The following is a 21,707-nucleotide window of genomic DNA, read 5'->3' as shown; positions in this document are numbered from 1 at the left end:
TGCAAAAGAACAAACAAAATGAAGATTCTTCATTGGTTTCTTATATTTCCAGTTCTAGATTGTACAAATAGATTCGAATGGTTGTTTCCACATGACATTTAAGTAATTTCTACAATTGATCATCAATAACAGTCAGCAAAATTATAAAGGGCAGTTTATTAACTTGGTATAACAGTACAGAAGATAAATTATAGATTTTGGATTGTAGCATATTCCATTGGTCATGAGCAAAAGTAACTTCTTTTTAGATTGAAAAAAACATAAATAAAATACAGGAAAGCATAAAAATCTTCTTAAGTATTTCCATGCAAACAAATATGATACATACTGAATGCATCTGTGATAAGGCTACAGCTATACCATTTTTTTTGGAAAAGTAAATATGTTATATTATATATAAAGGAAGCAATTATAAATGGTTTAGTATAAACAAAATAGGTGATCCTAAAGAAGCTTAGAAATTGAAAATTAATACTTTGATAGACATGATCACTATGGAAGATTTTCAGTAAATTAACAGAGATAGAGATGCAGCACTATGATAATTCCTAGTTTAAAATTTCTCAACATATAATGCTGACTATCCCATTAGCACAGGTTGCAGTTTTAAGCATCAATAAAAAATTAATTGTGCTCAAAGGGGGGGTAACAGCCACTTCCTTCAATGGAACTGCTTGCCTTGCAAACAGCGAAGAAGGAGCTTAAGGCTTGTACAAGGTGTGTGATCAGATGCCACAATTGTTAGCTTCAATTAAGCTTTTCATATAAATAGCTTAGAATTTGGCAGGAGGAATCATTTCCACATAGTCCTGAATCTTTTTGCATTTTGTCTGCAAGCTGTCCAATGGAGGAGAATGCCATTGACTGCCTATAAATTTTTTCCAAGCTGATCAATCACCTTGCTTAATTCCTCAAAACAATCATATAGGGCTTCTGTTTCTCAAATTGCCTCATGATGGTTTGGAACAACGTGGAAATAACTCTCTCCACTTAAGGGTTATGAACACCTTTTTCCTCTATTAATTTGTTGAGTTTCTTGATTTCCAGGTGTATGCCCATAATTGCAGAGAGCAGAGATTGGTTTATGTTGATGCAGCCATAGAGGGCAAAGAGGAAGCATCGAGATCCTAAATGAGAGCTAGGGTACTGTTGGTGTATGTTTTGTCATATCTGAACATTAGAATAAAGTACACAAAGATTGTTTATCCTCTCTTGAACAAAATCACTGTGTATGCTAAGATCGCTAGAAGATCATATGGCGATTCCAAGGTTTCTTTTGTCAGGTCTTGACGTGTGGATAAGCTCAATGGGCGTTGTGATATGCTGGTAATACACAAAGGGACTTATGCTTGAATTGTTCACAACTTTGGGATTTAGACGGGTCTATCGATTGATACTCTGCTCTTTTTTTTTTTTTTTGATTTTCAGGTTAAGACTTTCAAAAAAAGGATAAAAAGGATAACGGTTAACAAGTGTACTCCACTCCTATGAATTCAAGAGACAGTATTGATTTGGTGAGCTCAATAAACCACACTTTGCTTCGCCTCACTTAAGACAACTACACAAAGCGGATGCAATCTTCAAGGAATCTGCTTATAATCGGAAGTTTAAGCATACACAAAATGGAAAGCTCAGACTAACTTTGCACAATGAATAAAAATCAATTCATCAAAAGTATGAGCGGAGATACACCATTAATCAATACTTATCAAATCCTTCATTCAATCTAACAACATGAAATAAAATCTAACTAAGATGTTGAAGAAATTGAAAACCTTACTAATCACTCAAATAATAGAGATTACAAAGCCTTAAGAAAAAGCACACAAGTGATATATTATCTGAAAATGACCTTGCAACAATATTTCAAAAACACCAGACTCTCCAAATGAGAGGAGGCAACCTTATATAGGAGTCCAAAAATTTTGAATGGCCAAGATCGAACAGCGATCAAAGGCCCAGATTAAAAGATCAAAACACAAGTGGCCAAACCTCCTACATGGTGAAGTGATCGTCTAGTTTCCTTTCTAGAATGCTGCAAATTCAATGTATCTAGACACAAGTGGCCAAACCTCCTACATGGTGACATGTGGCAAGCTGCCAATTTGGAAATCAACCATGTCCACGTCATCAGCACATGTGGCGAGAGTGTTCTCCCAGTCAGCTGCCTGTGCTAAGAAATTCTCATCAATACGAATGAAACTTGAAATCCTGGTGAAATCTTCCTTGAGAATTGGCCCTGAAACTTTGAAGAAGTTTCCATGAACTTTGGCCCTCAAATTCTCTGCACACAAATGCTTCTCTCGCACCTCATCCTGTTGCAATATCTCAACTGCCACAAAGAAGACTGTCCTGAATACTCCTGATGGTCTTTTCAATCTCTGAACACTTAGCCTCAAATTTTCTCAAAGATTCAACCCTAGTAATCAAAGCAAAGTACCAAGTGCTGAAATCATATATGTCACCGGGCTGGATGACTTTTCAGTCTATAAGATCCTGTTGAGAAAGCCCTCTAATTATATTCAGACATGGAATTATCCTGCTCTGAATATCCTCAATATCTTCCCAAGCTTCAACTATGTCTTGAATTCTGCTCAATAAGGAAGAGGTGGAGTCATGTGTTGATACCAGGTTCTCAATGAGTATGTTAGCACGCTCTGAGGCATCAAAAGTCCATCCTTTGGCTTCTCTGAAAGTCATCCTCATGTCCTCATAATCCTTTAATGATTCTTGTGAAAGAGATATGGGTGGAGTAACAGGTACCTCCTCCTGATCAATGGGTTTTGTCAAATGTTGAACATATCTCTTCCATTGCTCATTCTCAGCCTCAACCTTCTTTCTTTTTTCTATTTCCTTTTCCAGTCTTGCCTTGAGGGTGTTGCAGGAATCATCAAAGTCCTGGACCTCTTGGGCTTTGGTAGGCTTACCCAGGTTCTTGGTAGTGATCTCATACTCCTCAGGAGTGATATCATCCTGAGTTCTACTTGCCTTTGGTACTACTACCTGAACTGTCTTGAAATCTGCACTATTTCTTTGAATCAGAGAAAATCTCTTGGCTGGCTTGGGTGGTTTTACTTTGCTCGACTTGTCTAATTCATCCAAGAGTGCAGCTATGTTATCTACTTGGTGCACTTTCTCAGGAACCTTTGCTTTCATTCTCTCCTTCAACCAATCAAGAATGGTTGATTGTTCCATGCCACCTTTATCAAAATTATCTTCAATATCCTTTGGCATAGTGACTATACCATCCGGGAATTCTCTTTGAGATTCTGGGTTCTCAACCTCTACAACCTCAATGACATTGGGCTCCTGTGTTGGTTCCTGAAATGGGGCTTGAACCGGTTCCTCTATGACTCCTCAATGACAGGAGAAGGAACTCTCATTTCCTCATCTTCTATTTCACTGTCCCGTTCTTGTTCATCAATCATAATTCTCACTGGTGTGGTAGATGAAGCACTTATGGTTGAATGACCTTCTCCTGACTTTTGTCGTCTGCTCACATCTACTTCTCCAGTGACTTTCTTTCCTTTTGCCCTTAATGAATTCTCAGTGGGTTCCTTTCTCTTCCTTGATCCAACACTTTCCGGATTCCTGGGACCATTGGATGTTACACCATGATTTGAAGACATAGACTCATCAGTCCCCATGAGATCATATGTGAAGGCAACGTTTTTCACTTTGAGCTCCTTAGTTTTTAGAGCTGCCCACCACTTGGAGTACTCAATTACAAGCCTCATAAGATCACCTAGGTTGGATCTTTCAGAATCTGACCAATCAACGAAGGCAAGGGGCTCATTCTTCAAGGTGGCATAATGTGGCTACTCATATTCTTTGTCTTCCTCAAGCTGGTTTGCTACACGAAATACTTCAGAAACCCTGATCAAACTCTATGGAATTCTAGACCATACCCTCCTTCTCACATCGAAGCTATCAACAACATTAGCCCAATAATCCTTGAGATCCGGCTTGTGCTCAAATTTTACTTCATTCACCTTTCCCATTCGATGAAAAGGATCGAAATGACTCCTTGCTTGATACTGGACGAATGGGTACCATTGAATTTTTTTGTCAGCATGTGTAGTAACTTGGGCCGATGGACATGTTTCCAATCCATTTCTGATAGTGAGAGAAGACGCTCCCGTCTTTTGTTTCTTTCTTTTCACACATTAAATTCTCCAATTGTCGTACTACCTCAAGTAGTACCCTCTTGTTCGTAGGAAACATGGGTAACTTGTATGGCTGTCTGGAGAATCCCTGGATCCTCAAGTAGGTAAACCTGGGATATTGGCTATACCAATACCCAAACCTGCTGATAAAATCTTTCGACTCTTGAGAGAGTCGCTGATGGATACCTCCTTGAAGGGTTCTCATGATATACATTAAGAATGCATCATCAACTCTTTTCAGATGGAATTTCTCCTCTAGGTGCAATTGTGGATAACAATCATAAACAAGAAATTGGTTCTCTTTATTCCCAACAACTCCTCTGCATACAAGGCCTCAATATCTATATGTCTTGGCCAAAGAATAGACCAAATAAGAACTCATATAGAATGTCCTATTCTTTTCCAAGTTTCTCAATTGATCATCCAAATTATCACTAATGATTCTAGCCCAGTTTATCATCTTAACTCCAGCAATCACTTCATGGATAAAATAGTACATCCATGGCTCGAAAGGAGCACCCTGTTGTCTGCCCATGACTCTTCAACAGGACTATGAGGTCTCCGTAATCTTCTTTGAAATATGCCCTCACAAAAAGTTTAGGTATCTTGGAGATTCCTTTCCTCGGCTTTTCCAACCATGAATGGTTGATATTAGCCATATATTCTTCTATGTGGTCATTGTATAACTGGGTTGCTTCATCTCTAGTCATGTAGATAGTGTTGTGATACTTAGGTATGTGGAAGGCTTCCCTAATTGCCAATTCTCCAATATTTGCGAGAACTTTGCCATCAGGAGCTACTATCTCTCTGTTCTCTGGGTTGTAGTGCTTGAAGCACTTTGCAATAAACTCGGTACATTGAGCTGTTGGAAGGAAACCAATAGTCTGCACTATCCCGTTGCGCATCATCTTTCGTGCAATCACAGTGGGTAGCTGAGTGTCCATGCCATGCATTCTCTTCTTAAACTATCGGAGGTTGTTGTGTCCCAAGTTCGTATCTCCTACTTGTTTCCACTTAGAGTTCATTTTTTATTTCGGAGGGGAATCTTTGTCAACTTGAAACTTCATTCTGCGAGATGTTCCAACCTCGGAGGTCATCCAAATCTTCGGAAGAATGAGAAGAAGAGAACAAAAGCTGCTTGGAGGATGAAAAATCAGATGTTAATCTCAGAAACTTAATGAATTTGCCTTCCAAACAGTCAAGGTTCTTCCAAAATCTGTGTGCAAACTTGTGAAAAATGGTTGAAAATCTCAAACTTATACTTGAAATATTTCTTGAAATCACTTCCAACTTGCGAAAATTCTATCAAAAATGTCCTTCCCCTGCAGAAAACCTCTCTTAATTGCTCTCAACTTGCTCAGAAAGTTCAAACTTCAAATGAATAAATGAGGAATGCACAAGGTATTTGTATAAGAGTTCGAATTTTTAATTAGAAACTCAAAAATCCTCTCAAAATTTGTTTCTATTTCATCCTCAGTCCTTCGAATCTGCACAAAATGTTTCTAATTTGGTCTTCAGTTGTCATCTCTATCAAGTTCGAATCCTTCATCTCGTTTCACAAATGCAAGTTTCTAACTCAGTTTTCAGTTCATAATTCGAACCAAATCTGCAATATTCTCCTTTCAAAAAAACTTCTATTTTTGTCCTAGTTTGAACTTCATCTTCAAATCTTGCTGACATCACTCTCTTTTCCTCCAAATTGGCAAGTATCTTTGACTGATCTTATTCTCTTTACTTGGGCGGACTTGTCTTAACTTGTTTCCATTTGCAATCAGAGGTAGGGCGGACTTTGCACAACCTGTGCACCATCTAACATAATGTTGGGCGGACTTCCTAGAAGTCATGCACTTAGACTTAATCTTTAAGGCGGACTTGGAGAGATCTGTGCACCTTAACCTTAACCAAATTTCTCTCTCCTCAAAGCGGATTTCCTTGGTTCTTTCCTTTCTAACATGTCATTCTTCTTCATTTGAGCAGACTTCACTTCAAATGTGCACTTCATATGTCCTCCTCCTAGGGCAGACTTTGCTCATTTCATGCACCACTCAATGCATAGTGGGTGGACTTTACCAACTTTGTGCACCAAAACTCATGGCGGACTTTACTGATCTTAAGCTTCATGAAGGCAGACTTTGTTCTTTATGTGACCAAGGAGGGAGGACTTCCTTGTGTTTGTGCACTCAACCTCTTGATAAGGCGGACTTTGTCACATTCATGATCTTAGGAGGGTGGACTTTACTTACTTCATGCCACATTGCTTCATACCCTAAGGCGGACTTCATGATGTTTAGGAACCTTTCTCATGCTACCTTCATACCCTTGGGCGGACTTTATCACTTCCTTGCACCATGGTGAGGGCGGAGTTGGATCATCTTAGGCACCTTTCACTTAGACAAGGGCGGACTTTCTCAACTTCATGACCCATTGCTATCACCTCCAAGGCAGACTTCATGAATTTCAAGAGCCAAGGAGGGCGGACTTCAAGAAATCCACGCAACATGAGATCAAAACTTCGAATCTTCATAACTTGAACAAAACTCCTCGAATTGCCTTGAAATTTGAAAACCATACTTCAATCATCCCTTGAATTCCTCATGATCCCTAAAATTTAGGAATTTGGCTTTTTCGAACAAAACTTGAATTACGGAGGATCTTATTGATCATTTCTAGTGTAATTCAGAGTCGACAGTGCAAACTCTAGATCCCTTTTCCAAAAATAGAAAAAAGCAAGGTTCCCTAAAAAATAGGAAAAACTTTCTAAAAATAGCCACTTCGGGGATCGTGCTCAAAATACCAAAAATGAAACTTCCTAAAATATAGGAAAAAGCAAAAAGCAAAACTTTCCAAAAATAGAAAGTTGTCCAAATTGACCCAAATCAATTGCAATCTTCGTCCTTCGGACTTTCTAGGCATTCTGGTGGTGTCTAGACTCTGTTCTAACTTCTAACCATGGCTTGCACAAACTGACTCATGACTTTCAAAATTCAAACCATTCAAAACTGACAAACACTGGCAATACTGATGTTAGAAGGTCACAAGGCTCTAACGAAAACCCTAGAAAGTAGGAAAAAGGGAGGGTCCCCATTCTCAATGGGGTGATGTGTGAAAAAGGTCACAATAGGTACTAGAATGAGGTTCATGATGATAAGGAATAGATTGAGGAAAGTGTTAGGAAGCGGTGAATTGGGTTGGAGGGGAGAGGCCATAGTTTAAAAATTCGTGGACTCGCCATGGACTCGGGAGTCCAAAGGCGCCACGAGTCAACTCGCCAAGGGCTCGCGAGGCGAGTCCTAGCGAGTCTATTTGAAAGACTCCTGAGTCTTTCTAATGGACTCACGCAAGTCAAATGCACGGACTCGCGCAACCCAGGAATGACGCCCAACAAAGTTATAAAGTGTTTTTTTTTCAATTTTTTCATTCATTTGCCTTTGTTTCTTGGTGAAAACAGGTTTGTAGGGTTTGAAGGAGGAGAGCAAAGAAGATTAAATAAGCAAAAGAGATCTAGGTTAGGATTTTTCCTCTTTTTTTTTTTCATTTCCATGTTTTGAAAATCCAAAAAATCTTGAAAAACAAGGGGATATGGTGCCAAAAAAATTTCTATTTCCTTTCCTAACTTATTTCCTTATTGTTTTTTCTTGTTTTTTATTGCTATTTTTCCCAAATGATTCATTATCATTTTTATTGTTAATTTTCCACAAAACCCTGCTAATTTTTTTATTTTTTCATGTTAAATCAGCAATGGCAAGTTCAACTCCAAGGGCAACCCCAAGGCCAGGAAGACAAAGAGATAAAGAATGGAAATATGGGATTCCTGGAAGCAAAAAGGGGGGAAGTCACTTGCACAGATTGTACAAAATGGATGACGGGTGGAATCAATAGATTAAAATGCCACCTTGCACAAATACCTAGATATGGTGTGGATATATGCCCCAAAACAACTTCTAAGATTATTAGAGAGATGAAGGCCTTTCTTGCTGAGCATGATATGCAAAAGGAAGAAAGGTAAAAAACAAAAGAAGCCTTGGCAGTTGCAATGAATCCCATATCGTCCACTTCGGGACCCACTGGTCACACTCGTGGTCGTCAGTCACATTCATCTTTTGGTGACAATGAGGTTGAGGCTAGTGCCATTCCTGTTAGAATAGACCCTAATTTTTTTTGTACCACGCAATGTTCCAGGTGCACAACCTTCACTTGAAGGTACAAGATGGAATAGAGAGAATCATGACAAGCAAGGATAGCAACATCAAACTTTTGGTTTTACAATAATATACCTTTCAATGCAGCAAACAATGTGTCTTGGGAAGCTTTGGTTAATACATTTACAGTTGCGGGTAAGGGGTTTAAGGCCCCAACAGGTTATGTGTCATGTCCCCTCCTTGATTGCTATATATAACCTAAATAAAGCAATTATTATTTATTAATTAATATAATATAATATTTAACAGTAAATCATTATTTGAAATTATTAAATATTTATTTATTTTATTTAATTTTAATTATATTACATTAATTATAAACAAATATTACAACCTTGATGCTTGGCAAACTTCATCCGTGAATCTCGTGACTTGCAATTAGAAGGTGGTGGTTTAATTAGTAAGCCAGTGCAATCCGTCTAAATAAATTCTTCATTGTCAGTGATTAGTATTTACCAACAATAAAATGTACCGATTAGACATCTTAACAGCAAAGGCAATATAACTTGTTTATATTAAACAAACTAAAAGATGCAGCGATCAGAAAAGAAGATTAGTTTGTTAGACATCGGGTATATTAAGAAACCGTAAATAATGAACAATCGGTTGCTATCAAAAAGGGGTGCGATTCTCAAGCGGTGCGATGGCATTAAAAGGATCAAACTCCTCTGTTATAAAGAGGGGACATTACATGCGTATACAAAAGGGAAAAGGATTATGTTATTACTAAATGAGCTATTAATTTTTGATAGAGTGCGATTACACCAAAACAGTAGCAGGTCATTAGTAAAGAGGCACAGGTGTTAGGGAATAGTTTCATTAAGATAACACTCAGCAGTTTAATCAGCAAGAGGCAACAGTCACAATAAAAAAGACACCTCTTTTTAGAAGGGAGACGTGGTTATAGGAAAGACATGACTATTCAGTACCAATGAAGAGATATATAATGTAGATTGGCAATGAAGAAGGGGGAAAGGAAAGGCAAGACAATCAAGGAAGATAAAGACAAGTCAGAATTGAGTGAATAGATCTGCAATTCAGAATACAGCCTTATCTGGACATAGTAAATATTGTGGTATACTGGTATGCATAGGGGATGTGCTTAATACATATGCTTAATATATGAAGCCTGATAATGTTATTATGCAGAATTTAATAATAATATTAATATAGACTGTAATATGATGACAGTCATATTTAATTTCATTACTGTGGCAGACCAGATCTGCTGCATGTTAGATCTGTCTGCTTTTACAGCCACAAAAGGTAGAAGTGGTGTTAATAATTTATATAGTAGGTAATTACCAAATATATTGGTAATATAATTTTATATATATATTCAAATTAGATAAGGATAATAGATTTATATATCATAATGATGTTAGTAAGATTTATATTGGCTTGATATATATATATACTTGATTATATTTTCATAGATTATTTATATATGCGTGTCTTATCTCATAATCAATCAAAGGAATGAATGGAGGAAGTATGTTAGGGAATTGCAGTTTACCGGTTCTCCCAGGCTAAGTAGGCCACCCCAAGGGATGGAATTGTCATAGTGGGACGTTCCTGCCTCTTGTGGGCCAAGAGGTGAGTTGTCATAGTGGGACGCTGCGCGCTCTTGGGCTTAGTTGGGTTGAGCAGTTTACAGGCACACTCTCAAGGTTTTCCTACCAAACTAAACTATGATTGGTTATAGGTAGAAAGGCATGTTTATCATTCTTTACAATATATGTGCTATTAATCCATGCATTTATTCATCAATTTGTAAGTTTATTGAATGAATAGATTAAGTCACTCTCATAATTTGAAAAAAATGATAAACTATAATACGGAATTACTAATTTACGACAAAATTTAGGTAATCCCTAGTTGGGGACATTACACAGGTTATGACTTCAGTGGGCCATTGCTAAAGCAAGCTGTAATAAATACACAAGCTATGGTTGATGATCAGAAAAGGTATTAGAAGAGAAAACATTTTATCCGATGGATGGACAGATGGACAAAATAGGACTCTTCTCAACTTCTTGGTGGCTTCAAATGGTGCAATGGTATTCCTAAAGTCTGTTGATGCCTCAACTGAAATAAAAAATGTAGAGACTTTGTGTAATCTATTGGATGGGGTGGTTCAGGAAGTTGGAGTTGAAAATGTTGTCCAAATTATCATGGACCACGCAGCTGCATATGTATCCGCATGTAGAATGCTTATGGAGAGGCATCCTAAGATTACATGGAGTCCTTGTGCTGAACATTGCTTGGACTTGATGCTAGAGGACAATGGGAAGATTACACGGGTGAAGAAGGTGGTTGAAGATGCAAGAAGTGTCACCAAATTCATCTACAACCATACTTGGGTGCTTGCTTTGATGAGGACACACACAAATGGCAAGGATCTTGTGCGACCTGGAGTGACACGATTTGCTAGCCACTTCATCACTTTGCAGAGCATTCTTAGTGCCATTCCTCATCTTAAGCAGATGTTTGTGTCTAATGCTTGGTTGGGGTCTCCATACACCAGAAAATCTGAAGCAGAGAAGATTGTAAGCATTGTTTTTGATGAAGGGTTCAACAAAAGTGGAGAGGATTTGACTGCGGTAAGTAACAAACACAAAAGTAAACTTTATACAAGATAATCTATTTGCTGATTTGATTGTTTAGGGGTTAATTTTGTACTAATTTAAAATTTGTTTTTATTTCTTTAGGTGACAGAACCTTTGGTAAGGGTTCTTCGTATGGTGGATGGAGAGGGCATGCCAATGGGTTTCATTTATGAGGCCATGGATAGGGCCAAAGAGGCTTTTTCACATTACTATCGTGGAAATACAAGAAAACAAATTTAATCAATAATGATGCCAACTATCCTTATAGTTGAGATGACAAAATATGATATAAATTCTGGAATTCTGCTCCAAGTAATATGAAAACTGATTTGAGGATGGAAGTATACCAAGAGTATTTAGTCTGATATATCTTCAAATTCCACGAATAGCACCTCTCTTAATGCAAAAATAACTGAATAGATGTGAGGGATCTGCAGATATATGTACTCATATATGAACTAGTGGATCTTCTATTATATATGAAAGAACAGAGCCAATGTGTAATCACTGTCTCTGAATTATATCCTTATAATTGTGCGTTTAAGTATGTCCGATGCTGATTGTATATGAAAGAGACAAGATGCTTCTATCTGATCGCCTTTCCTGAATTAAAGCCTTATAATCACACGGTTTTTACTTGACACTTTTCCTGATAATTATCTTTATGCTTGTGCATCCTTAGCCTTGCAATTGGTGAATCATATACCATCCTTACTTGGCTGGTTGAAGGCTCCAGAGAGCACTTTCTGATCTGAGTTCTAATATGCAAATTAACAAATCTTTCATGTGCTTCCATGGTTCCTATCATCCACCCTTTCATATCTTTTGGATGAATTCCTTCAAAGGTCACACCACTACATAATGATCGGTTTCCTTCATTAGTCATGTACCCTCACCTAATCGGATCCCTTTCTTTGTAATGAACCGCTTACTAACAATATTATTGATTAATTAGCTTCTTGGTCAAACCAATTCCCTTCTCCTTGGGCGGTGATAGTTTTAGATAACTTATTCTTAACTACTTTAACATATGAAATATCCTTAAATTGCTATACTTTTGGTCGATGGAATTTTCCTTGGATGATTTGCTTTAATAATCGAATGGGGACATTACACTTTTCCTCTAACTAATAGTAATTAAGGTGATTGCACCTCATCAAGGATTAATAACAACATTTGTTAATGTGCACACGATTCAATATCCTGGAATATCTGTAAAACAAATTTGGAAATAAACATGATTTTTTAAAATAATTTATGTTTCTAGAAGACAATAATGATGTTGTTACAAAAAAAGGAACAAAGTGCAAACTTAATTATCATAAATTGAAGGCTCTCATGAAAAAAAATATACAAATATTGATGGACTTAGATCCGATGTCTCCTTGGGAGAATTTTACCAAATTATAATAAAAGGAAGCTAGTCATATACTTTTCACCACATTAAGAAGTGGTTATCAATGTCCTAGATCTGAAGAGAAAGGATCATAAAAACACACATGATATTCTAATGTGGAATGATGATCATAATGAATCATCTGGAAAGGAAGCCTAAATCACTTTCTAAGCAAAGTAATTAGGCAACTAGTTGCTTGGGTAGTTAGGCATAAGTTAAATACCTTATTGTAGCCTTTTGAGTTAGTTTTTATGGGAGGTGGATGGCATTGATTCATGAGTACCCCATGTGTAATCTTTGTTTTTGAATCAATAAATAATGTAGCTGTTAGCCATTTTCCTTATTTACTTTGTATGTAGGCTCCTTTTATTATCAGAGATATCTATCATGATAGCAAAATTAAACAGATATTTTCAGCCTCAAGCCTATTGTTGTGTAGCTAGGTCGGATCCCTTCTAGGGTCGACCTAGTGCACAAAATGCCAAGTGGCCTGTCGGCCTTGGCATTTGGATATCTCAGTTGTATGAGTCTAATTTGGGGGCAGGCCCTATTTGAAAAATAAATTGAATGAATGATTCAATAATCGGATAATCTATTCAACAATATACAAGCGCATATAAAGAGATTACAAGGACGACGTTCTAAATTAAGAACAAGTCGTTTAAAGTGAACTACTAAAAAGCTAAACGCTAAATAAAACTTAAAAGCTAATTAACTAAAAAGAAAAAGCTAAATGCTAAATAAAGCTTAAAAGCTAATTAACTAAAAAGCTAAATGACCATTAAACAAGGAACTAAATATAGGTGACTAAAATATAATTAAATATTCTAATACCCTCCCTTAATGGTCATTCTATCTACTAACTACCCTACAGAAGACACTGCAGGTCTTTTGATCACAAATGAAAAGAACACTCTATTGCGGTGGAGACCTTCCCTGGATCTTAAGTGTTAATGATCAAGAAATGCCAGATCCATCCAACCTGACGTTGGGTAACCAAACTGAAACCTGAAACCATGATTTTGAGGAAAAATCGGCAAACCCTCCAAAATAAAGATACAAATCATCATTTTTGTGGACAAAAAGGGTAAAAACCCTTGAAACGATTTTTGTGGAAAAAATCGAACAAAACCTTGAAACTTCACATGGCAAGACCCAAAACACCACGTGGTAAGACACCAAACATCACACGGTAAAACATCAGACATCATGCAGGAAAACACCAGACAACATCACGTGGTAAAACCCTGAATTTTGAGAAAAAAACCAAGCAAAACCCTCCCATGATTTTTTATGGCGAAAAATTAGAAAACCCACACAAGCTTTGCAAATTACAGATAATAAATTTTAAGGAAAAAATTCTAAACCCTGTGAACAATTTGAGGAAAAAAAATGTGAAAACCCTGGGACCTGTAGGACGCGGTCTGGCCTAAATCAATTTGATCAAGGGAACGATATTCAGATATCGTGAACATGCATTGTTTCCAAGTGTTGTGGCAGCTGTTGAACTTTTGTCCGTGTTCCAACATGATGTTGGTCAAAGATACCATCATGGAAACCGAGGTTGATCGAGGTCAACCGAGTGAAAGCAAGAGACAGAAGAATTTGGTTTTAAAAAAAAAATCAAAATAAAAGCAGCTGCTGAAAAATCTGAAACCTTTGAAGGAGAATTCTGGCACGAATTCCAAGATGCAAATTTCGAGGTTTGGAAGAAATCCAGAAATTAAAATTTTCTGAAAACTTAAAACCTAAAATTTTTCCTGAAAATAATTAGAATTTTTATTTTTTTTGTAAAAAAACCAGAAAAATATTGACGATTTTTTTTTCCAAAAAAATGCAAAAAAAGTAAGGGCAGAAACCCTAGGTCGGATGTACAAAATAAATACTGCCCAGAAGACACCAAAATTCTCGACATCCACAGAATTAGCAGAAATCGCCGACTGTTTTTAAATTCCAAGACAAATTCGATGGCACAAAATTCAAGGCACGGAAAATGAGGCACCCAGGAAACTTTGAGACCAGTTCAGAAAATCATTTGAAAAACCCACCAAGAATTTGAAATCAGAATGCAGTTCTAATAGCTCAAAAATTGAGGCATGAAAAACAATGCACCCAAAAAAATCTGATGACGACCCAATTGAGGTCTCGAAAAACCCACCACGAATCTGCAACCAAAATAAAGTTTCGACTTGAATTGAAGGGTCAAAACCCTAGGAAAATTTTCAATCTGCAAAAAAAAAACCTCCTGGTTGCAAGCCCGAAAATCTCCAGAACCCTAAAAAAAATATGAACTGCTGCCTAGCACAAAGAAACTCGCCCACGAACCAGAAACCCTTGAAACCATCAAAAAACTTTCAAAAAAGAAAAATCGTTTTTTTATTAAAAAACAATTAAAAAATTTTTGGAAAATATTCTAGAAAGAAGGCCATTAATTTTTATTAAAAAATTCGCCAAACTTTAAAGAATCCCATCGACCCGCTCTAATACCATGAAAAATAAATTGAATGAATGATTCAATAGTCTATTCAACAATATACAAGCATATTTAAAGAGATTACAAGGACGACGTTTTGAATTAAGAACAAGTTGTTTAAAGTGAACTACTAAAAAGCTAAACGCTAAATAAAGCTTAAAAGCTAATTAACTAAAAAGAAAAAGCTAAATGCTAAATAAAGCTTAAAAGCTAATTAACTAAAAAGATAAATGACCATCAAACAAGGAACTAAATATAGGTGACTAAAATATAATTAGATATTCTAATACTATTTAGGCGAACCACTTGTGTGTAACTTGTGATTAAGTTAAAAGTAACTTGCAACTAAGGGAGACTCATATGTAACTTGTATTATATAGGTTTGACCCTATCCTTGGCGCCAAAAGTATATGGCCGACTTGAGGTCTATTAGGAAGTATTGATTTATTTATATGCAAGGTCATGATTGCATCAATGACATGAATTCAAGAACATGAAGGACATGTAGTGTGCTCGGGGGTGACAATAAGAGCTTATCGTCTATGGTTGGGAAGGCAACAGATCTGATGTTTGCCTGTGGTTAACAAGCACTACCATAAAATCAACATGGTATCAGAGCGGGTTCCTTCTATAGAGCCTAACCGCTTGAAGGTAGATCCTATGCTTTCAAGGGAAATTCAATTAGAAGGAATTGCAGATTTAAGATCTCTTCCAGATCGAAAGGCGACTACAGAGGATAATGCAGTGATTACACTTGTTGACCTCCGCCCTTCACAGTGGTGTCGGTCAGGTGTCTAAACAAATCAGGTGACAATGAAGTGCGATCTAAATTAAGGAGAAGAATCGAATAGTCTCCAGCCAGATAAGAAGGGGCACAGGAGATTAATTCTGTTTCTGTCTTGACTATGTATTTTTACTATGGCATCAGTTCGAGTTCTTATGCAAGGCGCATCTCCTCCTCCTGTATTCCTTACCTCCGCTGTTAGACAACATAAAAGGCAATGCCATCAGCAAGGAGGATTCCCCGTTCCAAGTCGACCCCCATCCCGGTCAGATGACAGAATAGAAATTATTACATTTGAAATGAAAAGAATGAGGCAGGGAGCAACAGAGGCAGTAAAAAGTGGAGAAAACTTCAGGAGCCGCCGTTTTAATACTCAAAGGCTCAATATCGGAATTCTGGAAAGATTTGCGAAAAATCGTAATCGTAAGTGATCAAGGTTTTGCAATTGTTGTGTGCTACTCCACTATTCAATTCTTTGTCCGCGCTCTTCTTTTTTAGTGTTTGCTGCCGTGGTTTACAAATTCACTAGGGCATGGATTAGGGAATGGAGAGCCGACGGGTCTTGGGTATGGCGAAGAGATAGGAGCCTCACTGGAAAGGAAGTTGTGGTGAGTAGGCACCGCACAGGGGCTGGGGTAAACTCTCTTCTTACGATAAAGGGTAAAGTCCTTTGGCGACCAGCGATTAGGAGTCACAGCGAAAAGGAGCTGCTGAGGCACAAAGAGAAGCGTGGGAGTGTGAGAAGGAAGCCTTAGTGCCCCGTTTGCCAAGCTGGTGGCCACCTCCTGACATACGGCCAGCCACATCATCCCAGGACTCTGCATTTGGTCAACTTTGTATGCCCTTCGCAAAGGACGAATCAGAGATTGCTAGAGAAGATTGAACTGGATCATGGCCACATTTGCAATGCAGAATAAGCCAGCTAGTATTCAAATGGATCCAGAGGGAGCTTGAAACTTCAGCTTCAGAGGAAGCATGACATTTCAGCTCCAGAGGGAGCTTGACATTTCAGCTTCAGAGGGAGCTTGTCATTTCAGCTTCCGAGGGAGCCACGTCATCATGAAGTTTTGTTAGTGAGTTCTTCTCTGTGAGGGAGAAGTTCGAGGTGCAATCCCTTGTTAATGAGTTCTTCTCTGTGAGGGAGAAGTTCGAGGTGCAATCCCTTGTTAATGCATTCTTCTATGGGAGAAGTTTGAGGTGAAATCCCTCGTTCCACCCTCTGCGAGTAGGCATGGTGGAGATGCATTCTTCTCTGGGAGAAGTATGAGGTTAGAGCCCTCGTTCCACCCTCTGCGAGTAGGCATGGTGAGCCCACATTCTGCGAGTAGGTATGGTGGGTATCATGGAAGAAATTCCCTGATGTGCTTGTTCACCCTCTGGGAGTAGCTATGGTGAACGTATTATTCATGGGAGTAGCCATGGTGGTAGTCACTATGTGACTTGGTTATTCAGAAGGAAACCTCCCTAGCTAAGAGGGAGTGTTGTTGTGTAGCTAGGTTGGATCCCTTCTAGGGCTGACCTTGTGCACAAAATGCCAAGTGGCCTGTCGGCCTTGGCATTTGGATATCTCAGTTGTATGAGTCTAATTTGGGGCAGGCCCTATTTAGGCAAACCACTTGTGTGTAACTTGTGATTTAGTTAAAAGTAACTTGCAACTAAGGGAGACTCATATGTAACTTGTAATACATAGGTCTGACCCTATCCTTGGTGCCAAAAGTATATGGCCGACTTGAGGTCTATTAGGAAGTATTGATTCATATATATGCAAGGTCATGATTGCATCAATGACATGAATTCAAGAACATGAAGGACATGTACTGTGCTCGGGGGTGACGATAAGAGCTTATCGTCTATGGTTGGGAAGGCAACAGATCTGATGTTTGCCTGTGGTTAACGAGCACTACCATAAAATCAACAAAGCCTTTTCCATTTTTGATATATAAATAATGTCTATAAGATATTTATCTAGGTTAGTTGATTAGTCAATTGAGCATTGTTCTACTTGTTTACAAGAATTTTGAGGGAATCTCTTATAAGCATTACTTTCGTCAATAAATAGTTTTGTATTTGAGAAGTTAAACAAGGCAGTAAAAACAACAGTGAACACACCTCTAAAAACTCATTCAGCACCCCTTGGTTGTGATAGCCTTGACCTTGTTGACGTCTTTCCATTTCTTCCACAAACTCTTCATCAAATGCAAAAGCAGCAACTCCCTGCATATGCAACTTCATAATCAGCTTGAAAAAATAGTAAAAAAATGATGGACCAAAAATGTCTTGGATTATTTGAATGTCAATACCTGTGTCAGTTTATCATAACACTAGTAGCCTCAAAAAGGTACAATATCAAGAGCATTCTTATGAGCTAAGTTACCTATTTGGCCCTATAGCCTTGCCAGCATAAAACTTATTATCATATAAAAAAAAAGATAGTTCCTCAAAAGGGCAAGACAGTTATAAATTATCTAATGCATTCTTATAAACTAAGTTAACCTGTTCGATCCTATAACCTTGCCAGTACAAAACTTGTATATCATATAAAAAAGTTAATTCCTCAAGAGTCAAAAGGGCAAGACAGTTATAACAGTGTTGATAAGCAATGTGATTGCAAACAGAGTATAGACAGGTAGCCATCTAGATAAACATAATTCTGAAGGGCATAAAAGAAAGAGGTCAAAGAGAATATTCACACTATATGTTAATATGCATTACACTCAAATTGAGCAGATGTCATGATAAAAAATGGTAATAACCAATATTTGATTACAAAATAACAAATGCATGCATTAAATTGAGGATTCACATCGGAAAGTTTATACTTAGAAATTTGTATGCCTGTGTATTTGAAACCTAGGTTTTTGTTTGTGACTCTAGTTTTCTGCATTTAAAAAGAAAACTCTTTTAAACTTCTTGGGGGTTGGAGGGTTGATGGAGGCATGATGTTGAAGGAATCCATTCTCTATAACTGCAAAAGGAAACAAGGTTGGGACCTACGAAACATCCTGGAAAAACACACATACCATTTCTATATAAAGATGTCTTTGGATCCACACATGTTTATAGACATTAAAATTCATATTTGTTCTATTATATAATCATTATAGTGTTACCATAAACTCCAATTAATTGATTAATTTTCTAATTAATTGCATTTTTTGTTTTGCTAAAAGTTCCTAAAGTTAAAGAGCCTAAACCTGGAAAAATTGTTGTTTAACTCCTGTTTGGTATTAATTTAATAATGTGAAAACAAAAATATGACATGAATTTCAAGCATCAAATTTAAGCATTTACTTTTCCAGCCATATGCCAATCTCTATTCAACTCCAACCATCCTCTTGATCCTGGAGAGTTGGCAAAAATATGTTCTTTAATCACACCCCTTATTTTTTTACCATTTTCCTATATTTGATTCAATCATAAGAAGGGTGTGCACATAAAGGCAGCTTTAATGCATAGATGCCTTTCCTCTTTTGATCATGTCTCTTACAATTTTTATGAACAGAAAGCTCTGCTACTTTTGTGGTCTTATGAGATTATCTTTATTGTCTTTACAATCCCTTTTACTTAGCTAGTCTTTTCCTTCTATGTAAGCCATTACGTCTTCCTTATTATTTGTATTTAGTCCTAGTCAACTGGAACCATTAAGAAAGGGTGTCCAGTACCATCTCTAAAGATTCCTCTTTGCCAATCCTGTGATTTCCTTTCATAGCTCCATTCAATTGAGCTTAGAATAATTTCTATGATGGTCCTTCCACACATCCTTAAAACTTATCATCTCATTCCCACTAAACCCATAATCAGGTATAATTACTTGTAATTTTGACACTATCCCAATTTTTGTAATTAACTATTTCATAAATTGATTTTCTGGGGAAGGAAAAAGAGTTAAAAAAATTCCTGACTTTTCCCCTTTCCTTGGGATTTTCTAGTTATTATTGTTGGGCCTTACTGATCAATTGCCATTCAAAACTTTTAAAAGGGTCATAATTCTCAAAGAATATGTTGTTGGATCACATATGCACTTAGATCCTCACTCCAAACAAGTATAACAAGTTCATATCAGACATTTCTATACTAAAAGAAAAAAGGTGTGACAGTTTATTCCACATAAAAAATGTGCTATAATTTCTTTAGCTATACTGTAATACACAAGGTTGAAAAGCACCTTACGAGCCGCCTTACTGAATTGAGTGGCAGCATTGCTTACTGCAAAAACTGTGTTATTGAGGAGACTCTTGGTCCCTTCAGCCATGCTTGTAACAAGCCCAGTTGGATTCTGTAAAAGATTAAAACCTTAAGAATCATAGTGAAAACAAAGCCCCTATCATAAAAAGAGATATTATCAAAAAAGTTTGTTGAGAATTTGGTAACCTGAACAATGCTTTTTGCAGGCACGGATATAAAATCTCTAATACCAAATCCAAGGCTCCTTGCAAACCCCATTGGATTACCAAAGACACCTACTGAACCAAGTACCTGCAAACGATTTGAAAATTGTCAACAACAGCTGTTCACCCTTTTCCTCTAGTCAAGGTACAGATCACAGAGCTCATTCACAAATAGTATAAACCGATGTACATCTTTTGTCCTTTGATTCGTTACTAAAAACTCAAGAAAATTCTATCAATATGTGACAAATGGAACTCTAATTTACTAAAAGCTATATTAAAGCAGTGGTGAAGGCATGCCCAAGCACGGGTAACATTAACACACAATACTTTTGGTTGATACACTTCAATAGGGATTTCATTACTATATTTATATATTACATTAATAAATAATCTACAAAGAATGTTATCCATACAAAAATTGTAGATGTACGATATCTCATGCAATTCTTGTTGGTTTTGTCTATGTCCTATAAAAGTCTGTTGATACAAATTTCAAGTGACATCCAATGGACAGAACACTTAAATTGTTGGAACCTAGATGTTTCACACAGGGAAGGAACCTAACACAGAAATGATGAATAAGAATTGAAAAAACTTTCATTAATATGAAGAAAGCCATATAACTCCAAGTTAACACAATGCTGAACAAGATCGGAGTAGAACAACAGATACAGATGAAATAGATTGCATTTTATCGACTTTACAAAAAAAGAAATGGAAACCAAAGTATATAGGGCAGAGATTGTGGGCTCTAGTTGTGGTCAATGCGTATGAGACACATGAACCTCATCTAATTCAAGTAAAGGCCAAATTTTTATTTAGAATGTACCTAGAGCACAAACTTCATTGTACCATAAACCAGATAAGGCATGTCATTTTTTTTTGTATTACATTAACCTTCCCTTCAAAGCGATGAAGACCTTTTACTAAGAGTATTTAGTGATAACATTGACAATTGTAGGAAAAGGGTACAAGGTGGCCTTTCCCAAAGAGTTCAGTGGGAGGTTGCTCCAAGATGTTGCAAATGCAAAGGAAATTTCAGAAGATGAAAAGAAATGCTGACAAAAGTTCAAATGCATCATTCTTTTAGATGGGTAGGCAAATGGAAGGAACCACACTCTGATTAATTTTTGGTGGATTCAAAAAATGAATTGGTTTTCTTAAAGTCAGTTGATTCCTCTAGCAAAATAAAGAATGTAAAATCTTTTAGCCTAATATTGGAGGAGATTGTCAGAGGTGGGCAAGCAGAACGCTTTTCGAGTTGTCACTAACAATGCAACACCATAGGTGGCAACTTGGAAAATTCTTTAGGAAAGGCATTCATCACTCCTTTGGACCCCTTGTATAGCTCATTGCCTTGACCTTCTTCTATGGGGCATAGGTAAAATTGATTGGGTTAAACCAAATATGGAAGATGAAAGGAGCATCACCAAACATATTTACAAACATCCTTGGTTTCTCCACTTGATGACAGATCACGACAAGGGAAAAGAGCTTGTGCAACTGGGTGCACAAGGTTTGCAACTCACTATCAAACATTGCAAAGCATTTGTGGTTCATTGATGACCTTCAAGCAAATGGTTGCAGTCAAGCATGGATAGATTCAACAAATTCAAAGAGTGTTGATGAAGAGAGGACTACAAAGATGGTTTTTGATGATGCCTTTGTGAAGAGAGTTGCAGAGGATGT

General features: G+C 37.2%; 1 protein-coding gene across 3 annotated transcripts in view; it reads right to left on the bottom strand.

Moving 5' to 3' along the window:
• Positions 1 to 21,707, bottom strand: part of LOC131074913 (uncharacterized) — a 305,681-nt gene that overhangs the window by 16,895 nt on the left and 267,079 nt on the right. For all 3 annotated transcript variants that reach the window (XM_059218550.1, XM_059218551.1, XM_059218552.1), the window contains 3 exons: positions 19,999 to 20,103; positions 19,793 to 19,903; positions 17,737 to 17,841 (listed from right to left, as the gene is read on the bottom strand). In XM_059218550.1, coding sequence (XP_059074533.1) covers positions 17,737 to 17,841; positions 19,793 to 19,903; positions 19,999 to 20,103 — 321 coding nt within the window. The remainder of the gene's footprint in view (positions 1 to 17,736; positions 17,842 to 19,792; positions 19,904 to 19,998; positions 20,104 to 21,707) is intronic.

Source organism: Cryptomeria japonica, chromosome 3 (assembly GCF_030272615.1).
Source record: "Cryptomeria japonica chromosome 3, Sugi_1.0, whole genome shotgun sequence".
Classification (NCBI taxonomy): Eukaryota; Viridiplantae; Streptophyta; class Pinopsida; order Cupressales; family Cupressaceae; genus Cryptomeria; species Cryptomeria japonica.
This window is presented reverse-complemented; position numbering and strand designations above follow the sequence as displayed.